A 19,916-nucleotide genomic window follows, 5' to 3' on the forward strand; every position below is an offset into this window, starting at 1 on the left:
CCGGAGAAATTATGTGTGTGACATTTAGTGCGCCCGACTATGAACCACCCCTTATTTCTCAGGTGGATAGATTTATTGAAACATGTGCAAACCTAAATCTACATTCAGTGCAGGCAAAAACAGAGTTTGTAGAATTCTGACGAGCTCGAAAGTCAGTATTTGGTTTGACCAGCTTTATTCTTCAACACAGCCTGAACTCTCATAGACAAGCCTTCTTCTGACGTCTTTAGGGAATCTTCAGGATTAGTTATCCAGGCTTCACGAAGGACATTCAGAGCTCTTCTTTGTATGTTGGCTGCCTTTTGTTTCTTTTTCTGCTGCTTCAATGATCCATGACACTATTGTGTGTTTTTCTCTGAGGTATGCTTTAACTGCATTGGCAGTGTGTCTGTGATCACCATCATGCAGAAAAATGAAGCTATTGCCAATTGGATGTCTTCCACATGGTATAGCATGGTGGATAAAAATGTGACAGTACTTTTCTGTGCTCGCAAGTCCATCAGTTTTGACAAGATCCCTAACAGCACCGAATGAAAGGCAGCCACAAATCATAACAGAGCCTCCACCGTGCTTTACAGATGGCTGAAGACACTTTTCATTTCAACCAGATGTTTAAAGTTTGGGTTCATCACTCCATAAGATCTGCTTTAGCTTTCCAGTCCAGTTCTTTTATATTTTGTCACATTTCAGCCTTTTTTCCCCACTTTTTCTCTTCATGAAAAAAAAAAACACTTATTGTCATTTACCCTTTCACTAAGACCATGTCTGATTCGATTTGGGGCCAGATGTATCTCTCAGGTCCTGTGTTTGGTTTTCACAGGATATTTTTCCTATTTCTTAATAAAATGATTTTCAGATACTGTTCATCTGCTGCCCTGCTACTTCTTCTTATGATCTCCACTTCTCCAGTTTCATCATTTTGGGGAATCATGATTGGGGAAACACCTTATTGGTGCAAAAATACTGTTTTGTGGTTGTCAAGCTGCGTCTTTCTGTCTAAAGAACACAAATAGTGTGTTTTTTGTGACAGACTGCTAGTAACAAAGTGCCTAAAGATGCATCTTAAAATTGGATCTTTGCTAAGTTTTCTGTTATATCTAGAGTTCGGTGCCTTTTTTATGCTCGAAAGATTCATAGGCCAGTCTCAAGTAGCTTAACAAAGTTGAGAAAAGAAAAACATTCCTCTGAAATGGTCAGACAAAAAGACTCGACTAAAAATGCGAAAATAATAACAATAAAATAAATTAAAAAGCAGAGAATTCTAAAGCCAGGAGAACTATTGCTCAATACCACTTTAAACAAAAGTCTGTCTCCTTGGAAATAAAATCTAGAGTTTTGCACAGTACTGTAGGTTGTCAGATGACACTTCCCACATCATTGGTCAGACAGGATGAGCTATGACCTCATGGCAGAGATGAATTCATATATCATACACTGGAGCAGGAGTCAAAGCATGTGGTCACTTCTGTACACTTTGCTTCCTGCAGGAGCCATTCATCACTACACATGAGTAGGCTGCGCTCAACATAGTTCCTGGAGCGTGGGTCCTGGAACAACCATGATGGTGTCTTCTCTACAAAAACAAAAGTGTAGCGAATGCTTCCAGGAAATACTGCAGCAGTTGTCTTTGCCCAGGAAAGAATGAGAAAAAGCTGGAGTTGTTATTTTCCTGGGAATTTGCATGGCAGATCAGCTCAAGCCTACATTGGCAGGTCTAGCAAGGAAATGTTTTGGAGAAAAAAAAGAACATGTTCTCACAACGACAGTTATGCAAATATTAAATCGAATGTTTATGCCTTGGATGAATAGGGCAAAGGCTGGAGAGAAGAGAAGTAAACAGAAGAAGAGAGAATACCCAGAGGGGGGAAAATGACTGAGAAAATTTTAAAAAGAAACATAAATTACTCATTTATCTATGAGTGTACAGCACATTTTGTCTGCAAACAAACAAACAAAAAAAATGGAGAAAGAAACATGCTGAGAGAAGCTGTTTTGTGGTGGGACCTCCACAGCTGTTACAGTAGCAATTAAGATTGGGCTCTTAGCAATCAAAGGCCTAAACTTGACTTTGAAAGCATCAAACATCCACATTAGGTTGACCCCGACAACAAAACTACATTATTATCACAGAAGTCCTTGTTAGTCCCCCCACTTCAAAAACACTTGCATTGTGGCTTGTTTTGATGTATAAAAATGGAGCTCTGCTTGCAGGCAAACACCACGCTGGTTTACAAGCATTATACTTCTAATGACCTGGGTCAGAGCACAGACTGTTCTGCAAGCATGTGGGCTGCGTTGCTTAGCATCACTTATAACAAGTCAAAGTTCACCGAGCAGGCCTATTTTAGACGGCACAAAAAACAAAAATGAATCCTTAAACTCGCATAAGTCACTGAAAGGTTTTGATTAATGTAACACACACTCGTTCCACAGAACAAAACAGCCAGTCTTGTTTTGAAACCAGGATTTTGGAGGAATCTTCATGGGTTAGGCATGGTCTCACTTGAAAACGGTGAAAAGTGCAACGGGCAAAAAAGGAACTCAGTTTTAAAAACTAAAGCCATCGTGTTCCAGTGGTTTTAGGACTGGATCTACATCGCTTCATCTGCCTTTGGAAACAGATGTGATCTGTGAGTCACCACTAATGTGAGTAAGAGCTCCTCTCAGACACAATTTCTACAAATACCAGGAGATTTTTCATGAACAGAAAATTCTCGGCTGTGTGTAAGACTACACCTATCTGGATACACGAGTTGTTTGGACAACACTATTCACTATGAATGCAAATCATAAATACCACAGCACGCACTTACCCACACACGTAGAACAACAGGCACGCCCACAAAGCCACGATGCCATGCCTTAACAGTGTGTAACAATTATTTGTCCACCTGGCGAGTTATCAGTGATGGTGGTTGAATATTAGCTTGAATATGCAAATGCTCTTTATCAGAGTGTTGGCCAACTCGCTTTATGTTCAACCGCTAAATAAGATCTTGCAATCACAAATCAATGTACTGGACTCCACTAGAGGCCAGTCAGGGCTGTCAAAAAACCCATTTGAAAGTTAGAGTCCACACTTCTTTGAGTTCAATCGTGTTCTTTTATAGATTAGGGCCAAAGTTGACCATATCATTACAAAGTCATTTTTCCAAAACATAGCAAGAATTGAGAGATAGTGTAATCTAGATGGCAGATCTGGGCTTTTATTACTGTTTTTGGGGGGTGTTAGGTTGTTGGGAATGTCCCATAAGATGGACTTTGGTTTGTTGTACTAAGGAGACAATAGGAGACTTGAAACGTTTGAAGTTGAAGCGCACGGGCAGGAGCAGAGTGCGTTTCTCCTGTTAAATAACTTTGTTTTACAGCCTTCTAACACCTGCCGACACTTTGAGCTGCAGTGAGAGCTCCTTTATCACTGCGGCGGACAAAAAAAAAAGAAAAAGTCCCGGTACATGCAGGCATTAAATTTACTTCTGGAAGGTTCATTGAAGTACACAACTGATCTCCATCTTTTATTACATCAAGACACGAATTTCAAATATACACAATGAGTACCGTGTTCTTCAGTTCAGTGTATGATACATTTATTTACGGTTTCTCTTAGAGCATATCCAAATTGAACGAACGACAAAGAAAAAAAAGAACCAAATTCCCACGTTAGAAAAAAAGTACAGTTATCAGAGACACTGCAACACTGAGAGACAAGATGCAACAGACAGAGAAGGAATAATTATGATCAGTGTTCTCTTCAACTTCACATTGCCATAATGGATAAAAAAAGATCATTAACAATAGTGATAATCTCCGTGTGTAAGACTGAATTAAACAAAAGAAATATAGATAATAAAGAACGTAATAGTAAAGTGAAGTGCAAATTTCTTTGGAAGTTGGAATAAAGTATGTTTTTCTTCATTAAGACATAAATAAGTTATAAAATAGAAGCTATCAAAACAAAAACCAGAGACTGAAGAAATAAAGGCAAGACACTTTTTCTTTTTAATAGTTTCAAGTAGGCGATACTTCAGAGCCGTACAGAGACACTGTACAAGGCATTCTAATTAATCCGCACAGCCTTTTGGTGGTTCAGACCTTCAGTATAATTAATGCGACTGCTTTCGAACCTTTTGATCCAAAATGGCGCCCATTAACATCGTAAATGAAACCCCCGCAGGCTGCGCTCAGAGTTCTGCTTCTCAAAGACGAGTGAGGCTCTTCTGATACAAGAAGTACTGCACTAAAACTTAAAACAAACTCAGTGATACCTTTCAAGTCCAGAAATGTCCAGGTAACGAGTTCCTCGTTATCGCTGTGGGTTAGTCTCGATACTGTAGAGTTTCTTCTCATCTCTCCTCTCTTTCTGTTGTGACATGACAATTCTAACACTGACTAATGAAAGCAAATCCTAGTCCTTGATGATGCATCTGTCGTGATTAATAGTTGAGGAGAGGAAAATACGAGCAGAGGAAAACCTCAGAAGCTTTCACTGCGAAAACCATCCCTGTTTAACAAGTAGTCCTGCTGCACAGATTTTAAAATCAATACAACTTCAAGCAAAATTTCTCGAAATCAACTCAACTATACACTTGACTTCCGTCTGCTCGAAGCCGAACATATGCTTTTTTTTATTACTCCCAGTAAAACGAAATGCTCCCAATGAGTGCAGCGTTTGGTCAGTTATTCGAGATGATGAATCGGTCAGTGTTGGGATTACTTCTTTCTCTGGAAGACGTTGGCCAGCATGGCGCCAGAGGTAGTCAGCTGACCCATCTTACTTAGAAACTTGGTCTTGGCATCCTCACCCACCAAACTGGATGCAATTGACATGGAGCTATGCAAAAAACAAAAAAGACAAAGTTAGGATGTGGACATGAGGCATCAGTGAACTTTAGCCATTTTCGATATGAATGTATTAAAATCAAAATCAAATCAAAACTATGCCAAAAATCCCTCTGCAATCTGTCTGAGCTCACATCACCCTCTACTCCACTTCTTTAGAAAGGAAATACGGTTTGCCAATTCAGCCCCTCCTGATTTTTTACAGTCTAACGGCTCCTCAAGTTCCTCTTTTGAGTTTGTTCGGACTCAGAATGATACAGAGAAGAAGTTGGTGCCAAAGAGCTGCATTGCTCAATACCAGCACAAACATAACACCAACTCAAAGCACTTTATGACCTGCGAACCATTTTAGTCCATGCTTTTGTGTACCACCTGTAGTTCATGAGCATTTAATATCACATCAAACTTCATAGACTTGAGTTAGAAACTCTAATATGTAATCTCAGCGGCATGGAATTGGATCCATGTTAGGCGATCCTACTTCAACAATTATTTTGGTAAAGAATTCACTGAGCGCAGAATCACATGGTTTTTACAGTAAAATTAAATTAAATGGGGCTTAAAAATGTACAAAACTTTCCAAACCTCTTTTCTCAGAGGTCAGATCTCCTTAAAAAGTAACAATCCGTGTTACCAGTTATGGGGAGAGAAGTTGAAGCCAGACTTGGCAGAACAAAATGAAAAGGTAAGAAAAATCTCTCAGCGTGAGCGCAGAGACTTTAACGGCTGTAACCTCGGGGGAACACACTTTCACACAATCTACTCGCACAGACCTATACACACTTCCTGCATCTACATGCTCACAAACATACACTTTTTTTCGCCCCTCTTTTTAATGAGCTCCAAATATACATGATCAAAAATCTTTCTTTCGTGTGGCTTTGACACTTACAAATACTCATAGCGAGGGGTACAGAAAACCCCAAAACTCCCACTATACGGGCTCTGTCTTTCACACTCGCCACGTGGTAAGGATCCTTCGCTACTTCATTCTGTCTTCATTTGTCAGTCTTATGCAATAAAAGCCCATATTTTGACATTCCTTTCAGAACAAAGTAATGGTGTGAATGGGGGTGCGTTGAGCCTTACCCTTGTGGGTCTGACATCGCTCTGTTTTCCACCTTGATTTCACACTCTTTGATCATTGAGCTAAGAATCACCTGCGAATGAAACAAACAGATTCAGCTAAAAAAAAAAAAAAAAGAACCCCAAACGTTTCTCCATGTTTTTACCTTTACATTAATTCACATTACTGTGTTTTACCCAACCAATTTATTTGCGTCTTTTCTTCTACATTTCTCTATGTGTGTCTTGAGTGTTGAAAGGTCTTGGCTGTCATTCACTGGCTGTGTTATGGGATTAACTTTCATGTCTTTTGCTTAATCAAAGCCAGGCTAACAACAGAAACGACTGCCTCTATTCAACAGATTGATAGAAAACAGAGGAACTTCCAAAATGGAAACATAATAATTATTTAATAGTGAAGTAAATTAACACAGAAGGAAATAAAAAGAGAAATTATTTTGTCAAATTTTTGAAACTAGTTCCTGTTATTTTCGCGTATTTATTTGGGCAGGGTTAGTCCTATAAAGGCCTTTAGAGTTCATATGTTTCACAGCGTGAATCCTTTTTTATCTGTTAGAGTCTGGTATGCACAGCTTACAGCCAAGAGTCGATGTCTTATGAATGAAACAGTCAGCTGATCATTAGTCACCTTGGCTAAATGTTCACATGAAACGGATCGCGTGAGATTCCAAGACACAAATATATATGAGAGGTGTGTGTATGAGTGTGTCTGAGAAAGACTGTCTTTTTCTGTCTTATTTGCGTGAGATCGCAGATCAGTAGCAAAAAAATAAAAATAAAAAAATAAAAAATGGTAGACGATGTGGCTCATCAATAAAAACAGCTTTCAGCTGTTCACTCATTCCCAAGCAGTCAGCACATCGGATAGGTCCACATGTTTGAATTACCAACCCCAGAGGAACATAAAAGCATGCAAACACAATGCTCTACATGTGTATGCATGCATGAATATGATGTGTAGCGTTTAGAGCCCAACCAATACAGAAGTTAAAAGACTGATATTTGTTTATGTAAATCTTTCACATAGGCCAATATGTTTTTCCTTTCAGGCTTCAGATCTCCTTAACATTTATTACATGTAGTTATTTACGAGTCCTTACTGAGACAGCATCACAACGCATCTTAAAAATAATCTTGTTTGATCATCACAAAAAAGCAAGATTAATGGCTTACCAAGCTACGCTGAAGTCAGAGTTTTCTGTACCACGAAAGCTGCTCTCCATTTAACTGGCTAAATCACCATGGTAACTATTGCTGAACACATAACTTGGTCAGGAGGAGTTTATGTTGACCATGTTTGCAATGATTCTTGTATTTACAGCATGGATGACAGACCATGGAGTGTAGGATAGAAAACATATACCCCAGCAGAGAATCTATGTGCAAGCTGTTAATCCCTACCAGTGTACAAATTATAGCAGCACAAACTGTGCATCACATTGTCGCTGGAATGTGTATGTTTGATAATGAAGAAAATTTATACATGTTTTTATAATTTACTGGAACTGCAGCTACTAGAACACAGAACTAGAGTTAAACTGCAGTTAAATTGATTTCACATCTGCTTTATTTGGCTGCAGAACATTTACCTTTAATGTTTAAATGAATGAATTTAAAATTTCAGAGCTCTAATGTGCTGCTGTCTTATTTAAAATAAACAGCAGCACTGAGAACTCAAATTAAAATGTTTATTTTACCGTTCTCTTTGCCAGACCACCTGATTACTGGACTTTCTGAACCACTAATCTAATCAAAATGCAACAATGTTGAATTTTTTTTTTTATTTTTTAATGATCATCATCTGATGACTTGTCTGACTGGACTAGGCTGCACTTACAGGAGCACTCGATTTTATGTGATCACACACAGAGCCTGAAGCAGAAAGCCTGTCATAACAGTCGATAATCCTGCCTGTGTTACAATTCCTTCATAGTACAGAGGTCCCTCGTTTATCGCGGTAGTTACGTTCTAAAAATAACATGCGATAGCTACTTTGCAGATTTCACCTAACTTCTTTTTTTTTTTTACAATTGTTACAGATGTTTTATGGCCACCACCTAAAGGTGAACCGCGTTATAGCGAGGGGCCACTGTATACTCCTCTGATGGCTAAGCTATGCTACATCTACATTCATGGTTCAAGGCTGTCTTCTTTAATTTTTTTCATTTTAATTTATTGGTTGTTATGAATGCCAATATCAATATATCAGTCAGGCTTATATGAATGTGCAAGCATGTCTTTGTGTTTTCTCCTGACCTCGTGCTCTGGAGAGAGTTGCTCCATGTCAGCACGCAGACACCTGAGACCAGGCAGGAAATGGTTGACCATCACCTCCTCGGAAATGACTGGACTGAAAGTTAAGGGCTTAACTGAAGTAATGCAGCTATCAGAAACTCAAATGCAAGTGTTCAGTTTAAAGTCCTTTTTAAACTACTTGGTTCTCCACAAATCACAACTACTAAATTAGATCAAATACAGTAAAACAGAAAAGAAAGAAAAAAAAGACAATAAACGCAATCTATTTCTTAAGACAATACATGCAATTTGAACTTTTAAACTTATTACAGTAAACAAAGTTGAAAGTTTTCTGCTTTTTGTTTTGTTTTGAAAAAAATTACAAAATGCACTTAGTAAATTGTTAAAATCCTCCTATGTTATTACATCCCAATATTCATCCTTCCAGACTATCTTGTTTTTGTTGCTACTTGTATAGACATGTAAACTAAAGAACTGGTGATTCCAAGGTCAGACAGTTAGTAATACTACTGAGCAATAACAGTGTTTCCGGGAATCACCAGATGGGAGGGGTTTACTTCAGGACAATTTAAAATATTTTGCTGCTGATGAAATAAATAGCAATTACAATTAAAAATTCATGAGAAAGTCACTTCATTACTTTATAGCTACAGGGCACACTCCACCCATCTGAGAATGAAAATAGGTTCACACAAACTTTACTCAACGTTCCTTCATCCTGGACTGCACGTGTTCTGCCACCCATCAAACCCAGTGAAACTATATGGGACCAGCGGTGAGCACGTCTTTATTTTTAGGGATGGAAATGTACACTTTCAGAGCTTGTCGCACTGATTACAGGAGAAAGAAGTGCAGTGGGAGGTAGAGGCTCTGAGGTCAGGGCTATACCTCCTGGACACTACTGCACTATAAAATCACAGCCTGACAAAAATCCACAGGAATGAACCTCAACAGCTGCCGTCTATCTGTGTGTGTGTGTGTGTTGGACCTGGGTGGGGTTGGGTTGTCAGTAAAGATGAAAAAGAGAAGGGGGGGGGGAAGAGTAAAAGAGAAATAGAGGAAAAAGAATCAGAGAAAAGAGGGATGACAGAAACGGCAGAGATGATATAAACGTGAGTTCTGTCCTGGGAACTGTTCCTAAGGATTGGAGCTGATGTTCAGTCCTTTCCCTCCTCTCACGCACTTTCTCCCTCTCTCATCCTTTCCTCTGCTTAACCAACCCTGTAATTACATCTGGCCCCAAAATGGAGGCAGCTTATTTTTCCTTTCTCCTTCTGCCAAATGATAGTTAAATCCTGCCAATACACACAGTGAACCATACACAGAGGCACCGAGACCACACTGATACATACCAGCACATCTCACAAGGATAGCTAGCTAACTGGTAACGCTTAGGGTCTTCTTATTGACTTACAGTTACAACATCTAACCCTGAACCCTAGCCAAACTTGACACAGACTTCTGGTAAATCATTTGGAAACACATAAGTACAGAAGTATTTAAAGAACGAGTGGACTCATTTTTCCTCTTTGAGTAAGTTAGTTTTAAGCTATTAGGTCTTATCACGAAGAGTGACAGTTAAATTGCTTTTTCATTTAAGAATGGAAATCCATTTCTAACCAGCTTACATGGACTGTGAACCATGACCTTTAAAAGGATACAGCAGCAGGAGAGGGCGCTGTAGGCCTCAAACAGCTGAGTGGCAATGTCAATCCTCTTGTTTTCAACGCTCTGGCTGTTGTTAGCTAGAGCAAGCTTGTGAAGGTGTGGCAGCACAACTAGGAGAATAACAAAGACAGGGGCAAATGGTTAGAGCACAGAAAAAGCAGGATTAAACAACACAATGAAGAGATTAAAAAGAATATTTAAAAAATGAGGTGTCCTTATTTTTTGGTATTTTTTGGAGCATGGTCATATCAAACATGGCCAAGGTTTGGCATAGGTGAGATAGCAAAATGAACAAAGTGGTCAGTTTCAGAAGCTTTTTCCTACGCGTAGCTCTCAATGATGACAGTAGGAGCGGATACCCACTATATGGTAATCCCAGACAACAAAGTCCAATCCACCAGTTGTTCAAATATTTTGATTGTGAGGGGAAGCCAACCAGAAAAAAGTTGACTTAAAGGAAGTGTGGCGTTTAAGGGAAAGAAACTTAAAACGCCTTGTTACAGAGCATGAGCTGAGAGTCTGCACTCAAGCCCAGTTTAAGGTAAACAGGAATTTTCTTAAGCTGTGAATCCTGCAAAGCTCCTCGATTCGAGTCCAAGAACAAACACATTGAGCTGGAAATTTGAGCATAAAGTCCCCTTTAAAACAGTTAGTATTGAGCTTTTTAATGCATTAGTGTCATTTTCATACACTCGTCTCTGAAGCGTGGCTCTGCGTTGGGCCCAACCCTTCCAAACGTCCTGATGATCTCCATGTGCAAAGAGTGCTGATCTTGGTACTGAGGGTCTTCCAGGAATGACGCCAGCTGCATCTTTACACGCTCCAGCAGCTAAACACACGCAAGCAAAAGTATTTTTATACATTTTAGAATGATGACGATTTTAAAAATGCTTTCAATTAATTTCATCACTGTGTATTTTGACAGTTCCCCACCTCTTTTTGAGTGACAGTCTCCATTATGGTACCAAAGGCAGGAATAGTAGAGATCCTCACTGAGCTACAAACAGCAAGAATGCAAGAAAATGCTTTGACCACAGATAGTCAGTTAATCAGTATTTCAGGCATTTTAATTCTCTATTAGCGTGCCATTATGGCAGAATTAGAATGAGTCAAACATTATCTGGAAAAAGGTTTTCGGATTCATTTCATAATGTGGGAAACACCGGATTATTGGGTTAACCACATTAAAAGAAGTGAGATGTGTTCAGGGTATGTCATAAGATGAGAGGCATGTAGGGGTTTTTAAACAGTGCGGCTAACGGATTCCAGAATTGACTTAAAATTCTTCATTTGTGTACATTTTTTTATTACAGTGCCACATCCAGTGTCAAGCAAGCATTTATACTAAAACCCACAACGTCAAAGAATTAGGACTACTGTGGCTAACACATGTTCTAGGTTTTGCATAAATATAGTGATTACAGTGTAATGACACACTGGTAACCACAATGATGACTGAGATGGTTACTGTAGTGCTCTACATTATGCTCAAGTTATTACATGTCCATAAACAGTGAAATTTACATGTCTCAAGTGCATGACCCATCAGTGCTCTGAGTACTTGAATGACAGAGCTGCTATATAGAGAGTTTGTTTTTGGACTGAGCATCTGAAATGGTGATCATCTGACCAGTAATGATCAATTTAGCCAAGATCTGGGAGCTCATCTGACTTTACAGAGCACCAAAATGCTACATTTTTGTGAATATTATTTGACCCACATCTATATTTAGAAATCAGTGGACTATAAAGATAAAGTACAGTTATATATCTATATCTTTCTTGAAGAAAAATCCAACTACAAATGAAAAGATCTAAAATTCTTAAATCTGCTGTAAAAATACAAAACAATAATAAGAATATCTGACATTAATCACTTGACTTAATGACTGTGATGAATGGAAGTAAGCAAAGTTAATGGGGGAGGGGGGCGTTAGAGTGATGTTAAATAATCATTTCACAGTCAGTAGGACTAGAAAAGCCAGAGGTCATCTGAGAGATCATTGGAGGAAAAAAGAAAGTTTCTCATCATTTCTCTTAACATTAATTGTTAATTTACAAACTGCTAACCGCGGCAAAATACGCGAAGCCAATTTTTTAAGGCTACAAAGAAAAAACAAAACAAAACATGCATTAAAGGTTAAATCAATTTGTGTTTACAGTACAATTTGGGGACAAGGATATGCACCCAAAAATGTATTTCATTACAGAGAACCATGAGATGAATGGGGCTGCATTCCAGCAGTGATGCCACAAATTTCATTAGTGTCGAGTTTGACAGATCCATGCCAAAAAACCCCTTTAAATTATTGTCACGACATGGCTCAGAAGACAGGCTGTTGTTTATAGCGTGCTATGTGTTTACCAGCTCATAGCGTGACACAGGGCTGAATCAAATTTGTTTGCTAATTAATCTAAAGATCACCAGAATGAATATTCATAAACATTTTCCTGTTGGACTGGAGAGTGGAGACTTAACTATTTATCCAAGCACAAATGTTGTTAGTCAGTGTGAGTCACTGGGTTTGACATCAGTGGTTATTGAATACGGGAGGTAAGAAAGAGAGGCCAGCGAACTCAGGCTCTTACTTCCTCGTTCACTGAATTTTGTTGTGGTTAGAAAAACTGCTGTGTTAGCGAAATAAGACTTAGACTTCTGGCATCATATCGATGCCAGCTCAGCAAGACAGATTCAAGAAATTTCTTCTTCTTCTTCTTTTTATATAAACACACACCACTGCAAGGATGCAGCCCACAAAAGGACAGTGTTTACAGAGAGATTTTTCTGTGTTGATTGACTCACAATTCAGGCCCACTGCACAGAGTTATAAGGGCTGGAGCCGCCCGGCGATCTACTAATGCTTCACTCATGCCTCGGAGAATCAACTGCAAACCCACCACACAGCAGGATGAGAGAGAGGGAGGGGTGCCATGGGAGGGGACAGAGACAGCAGGAAGGAGGGAAATGTATAAAGAAGAAAGCGAGGTGAAAGAAAGAGGTAAAGGTAGAATATATAAAATGGAAGAGAAAGAAAGAAAAAAAAAAAAAGGATTGCCAACCACTATTTGGAGTCAATCAGAAGGGGCCCTGCTCTCACAGAGTGGGATAGAGAGGAAGAGGAGGAGGTGGGGCAGGTTACACGCAGGCATGCAGGGATTGTGCTGTTGACGCATGGGAAATATGCAACCACATTTCTGGCAAAGGACTTATTAGTTGTAGACTGATGAGGCAATGAGAGCTGGCATGAGTTAGTGATGCAGACTGATGATGTGTACATGCATAAAAGGGTCCACAGTGGTTATGCTGAAGAATTACCCCATGGCACAGCCTAAACCTAAACAGGAGCCGCTCTAAACTAATGCACATCAGTGAATTATATTTGAAGAATGAATGAAAATGTATTGGACAAATAGGTTATTTCAGTGTTCATACTGTCTTAATTTCTGCTGAATTTGCTCCTGGCAGGTAAAGACTGGTCCAAATGTGATAGTTCTCAGGCAGCAAAGAGAAGGGGGAGAGAGACGCGGCGCAGTTTACTGTTGTTGTTGTTGTTCCACTTACATTTCAGGGTCGGAGGACAGTGTGATGAGAGCCGGCACCACTCTCTGAGCTACCAGCGTCTCATTCACCCCCTTCACCAGCAGCTGATCGGATTGGACAGAGCCAGCCGTGATGTCACAGAGGTGGGCGGGGCATTTGGGACAAGAGCGAGCAACACCGGCAATAAATAGAGAAAAAAAAAAAAAGGGAAAAAAGCAAAATAAAGAAGGAAGGGAAAAGAAAATAAACACAAAAAGATAGGAAGAAAGTGATATACAATGACAAGAACAATAGCTGCAAGGCACGGAACAGCACTGTATGTTTCAAGCAAGTGTGTACACACACACTCGTTCACACACGCACGCACACACATGCAATCTCAGGTATGCACACATGGCAAAGCCAACATCGCTAAAATTGCACAAGTATTGTTACAATACAGTGAGCATAAAACAGTGGGCTCTTTCCACACACGCCAGATTATAAAATAACTGAGAGTAATTTGATCTGGCATCTGTGGTAAAGGGCCACTTTTTGATCCACAGTTTTGGTAATGGTGGACAGCTACACACTATGAAATGGTGACAGTGAGGTGTTCTGGGAAAGAACGAGTACTTCACAAAACAGGGGGGAATGAATACGGCCTACCACTCCTCCTCCCCCAGTTCAGATCAAAAAAGGCCAGGTTCCAATGCTATGCCTAGATTCTCATCCCAGTATTTGACCTAAAGTGTGGACAAACGAGATCTCATGTCTCTTATGGCTTTGGCCAGGACTTTTGCCTTGGGAGGCTGGTTTAATATGGATCCAATCGGCTGAAGAAAACAGAGAAGGTATTGTCTCCCTTTACAAAATAATAGCAGTATTATGTTTCCACAGGATCTGAAATTCTGAAAACATTTAAAAAAAAAAAATTCACAAAAAAACATTTCTGATTAAATTATATTTTCCAACAACACTGAAAGGGAACAGGCCTTCAGCTCCTTCAACTATGCTGTACTTTCAGGGTACTGACCTCAGGCTTTTTCTGACATGTAGCAGATATTTATGTTGTCACTACTGGGATGAGTGTGCAGTCAAAGGTCTGAGGGTCTAGTCATAAGGTTGGAACCAGAGCACTGATAAGCTAAATGCTACAGTCTTTACTCACATTTAAAGGGCAGAATAGCTTAATAACAAAGGCATGTTTAACAGCAGCAACAGCAAGCAAAGCTAGCACATGTATAGCAAATATGGAAATGTGAAAATCGAGTCTATATTGTTTATAACTGCACAACTGACCATTTTTAGCTCAGTGAAACTATACATGTATTGATAATCATTATCTAGTAACTTAGATTCTTTAACACAATACAACAACAATAACTACATAATAAAAATGACTACAATGCATTACAAATTAGTAGGATTTTATCCATAATTGTGCAGCTTCATTAGTCTACATTTTACTAAAGTACATTTTAGTGCAATGTTTCAACTGTGGTACAATTTGTTTTCGTAAAAACCTCTGGTGCTTGTGTGTTTGTACCTCAAACATCCGTGCTGCCGTACACCGGACAAGAGCAGACGTGTGGACCACCCCATACCACAGAACAGTTAGCAGCAGTTCATGGTACACTGGGTTGGCACTGACAAAACACAAAACAAACCGATTAAGTAATCATTAACTTTCAAACTGTCAAGTTAAAACAACAAACGAGTAACTGTATAAAAGAACCTGCCATATTCTTTGCTTTCACACACACACGCACACACACACACACACGCACACACACACACACACACACACACTCTAAGTATTCATGTGCATGTGTGTTTCAGCTTACCCCAGCTCTACAAAGGAGGCCTTCAGGCTGTCGAGAGGTGCATGGGACAGAGACAGGGTTGTCATAACATCCTCTAGGAAACCCACCAACAGCTTGCGATCCTCCTCCTTTTGAGAGATGACAGCATATTTATGACACTTTCATGTATTTCACTGTAACACGTGTATATAATTTATAAGAGTGCGGTTAATTTTATTCTCTTTTTAGTCTGGCTGCTCTGAACATTGACTGTGTTAAAAGCTGATGCAAAACACTGCACTTCCACAGACAACTAACTTCAGGCATTAGGAGTGGATTTTATACATGTATTTGAACTTGCAAATACATGTATTTGCAAATTGTGGCTGCTGGATCCAGTTCCAACTTGCAAATACGTGTATATTTAGATTGCATAGACCAGATTTGTAAAATAAAGTGATTCTGTCACAAATTGTCTAATTAACCAAAAAATAGTCTCCCTGGAAAACTCAAACCAACCAAGAGAAAAACTTAGCTATTTTATTTATTTATTTATTTCAATAAAATGGTAGTATATCATTTATTCCATCATTTAGATTATCTAAATCTTAAAGAAATCTACAAACTATCAAAAAGTCTGATCACGATTGTTAGTTTCTGAGCAGCTGTTAATTTACCTGGTTATAACATGTCAGCACTCCAGTGGCATAAATAGGAACTGTGGCTTTGGTGAGAATACCATTCCCTGCTGAAGCATCTGACAGGAGAACAAAAGCCGATCATAACAATGAATGCAATAAATTCAGTTAATCAAGAAGATTAGAAATGAGCCGAGACACAAACAAATATGACATGACGAGGTTATTTTCAACCCAACGTACTGGCTTCGCATTTGTTAACATGAGTATATGTGTGACACTGTGGCCTCACCATGCATGTTATACTGTTGTGGTTTTATAAAAATGTCAGAAAAGGTCCCGATGACCTCAACACAGCCTGGGTCTCAATACAAAACACATTTCATCAGCGGCCACAATACCAAAACTAAAACACTTGGCAGCCACATAAGACCAAGCACCTCTTTATAATTATATAAACATGTTTGGAATTTATAAAAAAGGAGACGGAAACACCCATAACAGACTCCAAATAGCTTGTTTACATCAACAGTGTCAGCGTCTGAACTCCACCTATCAACAGTTTCTTGAGAGAGCTGAGAAAACCTTACGCTTGCACATCTGCGTCTAGGCTAAAGCTGCCCTTACCAACGTTCTCTTCAGACAGTCGGAGAATCTCCTGGAACTGTGGTTTAACCTGCAAAAGTCACAATGATAAAACGCCAGCATAATACTTTTAAATATTGGCATTTACTGTACACACACACACACACACACACACACACACACACACACATTTAACATCCCATATGAACTTTAAAGATATCTTTAAATATCAAACTAAGAATGAACGTATACACAGTAAACTGACACATTTATTGTAGTTGCACTGTGTATATGGCATGACAGAATAGTTTTTTTAGTGGCCTCAGCTCTAAACACCATTCAGTATTCTAAAAACAAGCGTGCCTGTTCAGTTAAACAAGGTGGGTTGAAATGAGCTAAACTGAAGGAAACTTTAAGAATGCTTATTAAGACTAAACTGTCATAGTTTACTCAGTTATCACAGGTTTACCTTAGTGTTGGTGAAGATCTTGCCAAAGGTGCGGCAGAATCTCCAGAAAAAGCGAGAAAATTCATGAACACAAGTTGATGATGTCACATTTATGCGACCCACAATCTCTATGAGCTGCGGTAGGCTGTTTAAAAAAACAGAAGAAAGGAAAAAAAAAAATAGAAATTAGTAGTCTGAGTCCATTTTGTTAATGATAATGGGCATTATTTCATACATCTTTTTTTTTTTTTTAAAGTATGTTAGTAGACATGTGCCGATTACACTTGTGTTACTTGTGTTGTGAGGAAATCTAGAATGTCTTTAATGTGTTTAACCTCACATTATAAGGTCCCTCTTCCCTCTGAGGATAACAACCACATCCTCATAACATTAGTCATTGCATTTTACTACGATAGCTTAAGGTTATAGTAAGCCTTGGTTTAGGTTACGATGAGTTATTTTAAGTCACTGAAGTGATCAAAACCAAGCTTCATGGGTTTGAGTGTATGTGTGTGCGTGTGTTTCTTACAGCTGGTTGACCACCCATAGCAGGCTCTCCCATCCAGTGGTTCCTTCATGCTCCAGCTGGTGGTCATAGAGTTGCAGCAGGGCACTCAGCATCTCCCTGCTGCCGATGATGGTTGCCACATCTTGGAGGGGAGAAGCTGGCCGGGGAAATCGAGTCACTGCAAATCCAAAGATAGAGGACCAAGGCAGAAACTGAATAAATAAATGTCAAAGGCCACACTAGCACCAGTAGAATATATGTGAATGAACAAAATGTTTGAAAGTTGCATTTTAGTCACACTAAAATACAAACCTCTACTTCTGCTTAGGTTTCTGCATTTCTTTTACAATTGACCTGTGTGCATTTGTAAACATCCTACCTTCAATTGCAGGTATGTCGCCTTGGAGCTTGACTCTGCTGGTGAAGGGTGCATTCTGCAGCACCACAGCGAACAGAGGAGGGATAAGAGACTGAAGGGCTGACAGGAAAACGTGTAGCTTGTGTTCATCTAGACCATGTTCTCCTTGCTAGAGAAAGAAGCAGCACATATTATGGAAAGTGAGACAGTGCAATTTTATATATGCACTATGCCAAGACTGAAATGAAAGACACTTACTGTATGTAGTTTCTCTATACGTGCCAGTAGAGAAGGAATGAGTGCAGTGTGCAGGGTGCCCAGCTCTGTGGTCCAGGCAGCAAAGGCAGGGATGAAGACCTGGTGGACCGCATTGACCACCCGCTCTGATGGGTCTCCAAGAGACAGCAGCATCAGCTCAAAACCCTGGAATGAAAACAGACAAACAATAGAGCAACACTCAGTCTCACCCACAAAAGCAGTTGTAAAATCCTGGCGTAATACATACAATACAGAATAGCAGTTGTGGACATCATTAAAACACAAATCACCCTCATACATGTTCATCTACAAAGATACACACCTGGGAATACTTATCTGGGTCATCTATGTAACCCATAATTATACCCAGGCTCTTGACCACAGCCTCCCTGACCATGTCTGCCTTATCCTCAGCAAGCATCTGTTGCAACATGGACAGCACCAGGGAACTGCGAATCTCCTTCTACAGAGACAAACAGTGACAGCAAAAAAAAAAAAAAAAAAGACAGACTGAGAATTCATTCAGGTCATATTTTATAATTCTAAATTTAGTACATGATGAGTATGGGCTTAAATGGATTATTTCGGAATTGATTCTTGTGGGTGAGCAAAGATATTTATTAACTCTCAAGAAATTCCACCCATTTTTTATACAGTCTATATTTAGAAGAATCCTTTGCAGGCAACGACTGCCTGATGTCTGGAACTGATGAACATCACTAAACAATGGGTTTCCTCTATTGTGATGCTTTGCCAGGTCTTTAAAACAGCTGTTTTCAGTTGTTCTTGTTTGGAAATTGGAAAACGATTTATGATCGGGTTGACATTAGGTGACTGATTTGACATTTTTGCTTTCAAGAACTCCCACGTCGCTTTTAAAATTTGTTCTGGATCATTCTTCTTCTTAACTTTAAAGCACCATCCAATCAACGTAGCTGCACCTGGCTCAGTCTGAGCACACCGTGAATCCCCGTGCTCTTCAGATTTAATTAGTAAAACCACTTCCATTGGAAGCAGGAAGCTATACCAGGGTGTGGGTTGTATTTGGATTATGAGCCCTTCTGATAGTTTATTTTCCTCGCAACCCCTTCCAAATGAAAATGCCACACCTGGAATTAACTCACAGCCCACTCAATTGATGAAGAAATAATAAGGAGTGTCCAATTACACTTAAGCCCTTGAAAATAGGGGATTGTCTATAAAGTATAAACATTTCTCAACAGTTCTTGCAATAGATTAATGCTTCCCAAATTAAAGCTTAGTCTGCACTTTAGGCCCATATTCATCATATACTGTAACTTGAATATGTTGCATACATAATGTGTTCTTACAGGCAGGTAAGGTGCTAAGGCTCCACAGGACTCTGCCACCAACAATCTCCTCTCTGGATATTTGTGGTTAATCTGGAGAAGACAAGTTTAGAGGAATTGAAGTGTTTAAAGAAAAAGAGCAATAGAAATTGAAAGAAAAGGAGAGGCAGACGGGAGTGCAGCCACCGTGGAATGGAAACAACTCGAGTATCAGCAACATCCTGACCCTGTGGAAACCACTATTTGTCTTTCTGCGCAGATTCTCAGACTCCAAACTGGTGGTAGCGGCCGTTGCCATGGGAGCAGATTTTGTTTATCACACATGTGTTGCATGTGGTGACACAGGTGGCAATGAAGACCAAACCGCTAGCCCATTTAACTCAAGGACGCCTATGGAGGTATTGCTAACAGATTCCCAAATCAGAAAGATCTGACATGTTTGCATTTCTAACTTTTGAGTGTTTTTATGAGAGAAAAAGTGGGAAAACAACAAAAAGCAAAACAAAAATACAGAGAAAAAGCAAATCATTAATACGTATACTTCCCATCTTTGAACTGAAATTAAAAAAACAAAAACAGACGTGTCTTATAAATTCAAGTGCTACAGAAAGGTTCACATCACAATGCCAAGTAAATC

General features: G+C 39.4%; 1 protein-coding gene across 9 annotated transcripts in view; it reads right to left on the reverse strand.

Moving 5' to 3' along the window:
* Positions 1-3,479: 3,479 nt before the first annotated feature.
* relch (RAB11 binding and LisH domain, coiled-coil and HEAT repeat containing) overlaps positions 3,480-19,916 on the reverse strand; it is a 37,070-nt gene continuing 20,633 nt past the window's right edge. For 5 of the 9 annotated variants that reach the window (XM_063483843.1, XM_063483840.1, XM_063483836.1 and 2 more), the window contains 17 exons: positions 19,301-19,372; positions 18,292-18,432; positions 17,970-18,134; positions 17,733-17,880; positions 17,375-17,531; positions 16,867-16,990; positions 16,440-16,488; positions 15,852-15,931; positions 15,217-15,323; positions 14,919-15,018; positions 13,412-13,494; positions 10,783-10,846; positions 10,540-10,678; positions 9,843-9,959; positions 8,182-8,270; positions 5,929-5,999; positions 3,480-4,831 (listed from right to left, as the gene is read on the reverse strand). In XM_063483843.1, the coding sequence (XP_063339913.1) occupies positions 4,711-4,831; positions 5,929-5,999; positions 8,182-8,270; positions 9,843-9,959; positions 10,540-10,678; positions 10,783-10,846; positions 13,412-13,494; positions 14,919-15,018; positions 15,217-15,323; positions 15,852-15,931; positions 16,440-16,488; positions 16,867-16,990; positions 17,375-17,531; positions 17,733-17,880; positions 17,970-18,134; positions 18,292-18,432; positions 19,301-19,372 (1,827 nt within the window). In that variant the 3' untranslated portion in view covers positions 3,480-4,710. Of the gene's footprint in view, positions 4,832-5,928; positions 6,000-8,181; positions 8,271-9,842; positions 9,960-10,539; positions 10,679-10,782; positions 10,847-12,652; positions 12,736-13,411; positions 13,495-14,918; positions 15,019-15,216; positions 15,324-15,851; positions 15,932-16,439; positions 16,489-16,866; positions 16,991-17,374; positions 17,532-17,732; positions 17,881-17,969; positions 18,135-18,291; positions 18,433-19,300; positions 19,373-19,916 lie in introns of those variants that run through there. The other 4 variants (XM_063483839.1, XM_063483835.1, XM_063483837.1 and 1 more) reach the window with 3 other exon arrangements.

Source organism: Pelmatolapia mariae, linkage group LG9 (assembly GCF_036321145.2).
Source record: "Pelmatolapia mariae isolate MD_Pm_ZW linkage group LG9, Pm_UMD_F_2, whole genome shotgun sequence".
Taxonomy (NCBI): Eukaryota; Metazoa; Chordata; class Actinopteri; order Cichliformes; family Cichlidae; genus Pelmatolapia; species Pelmatolapia mariae.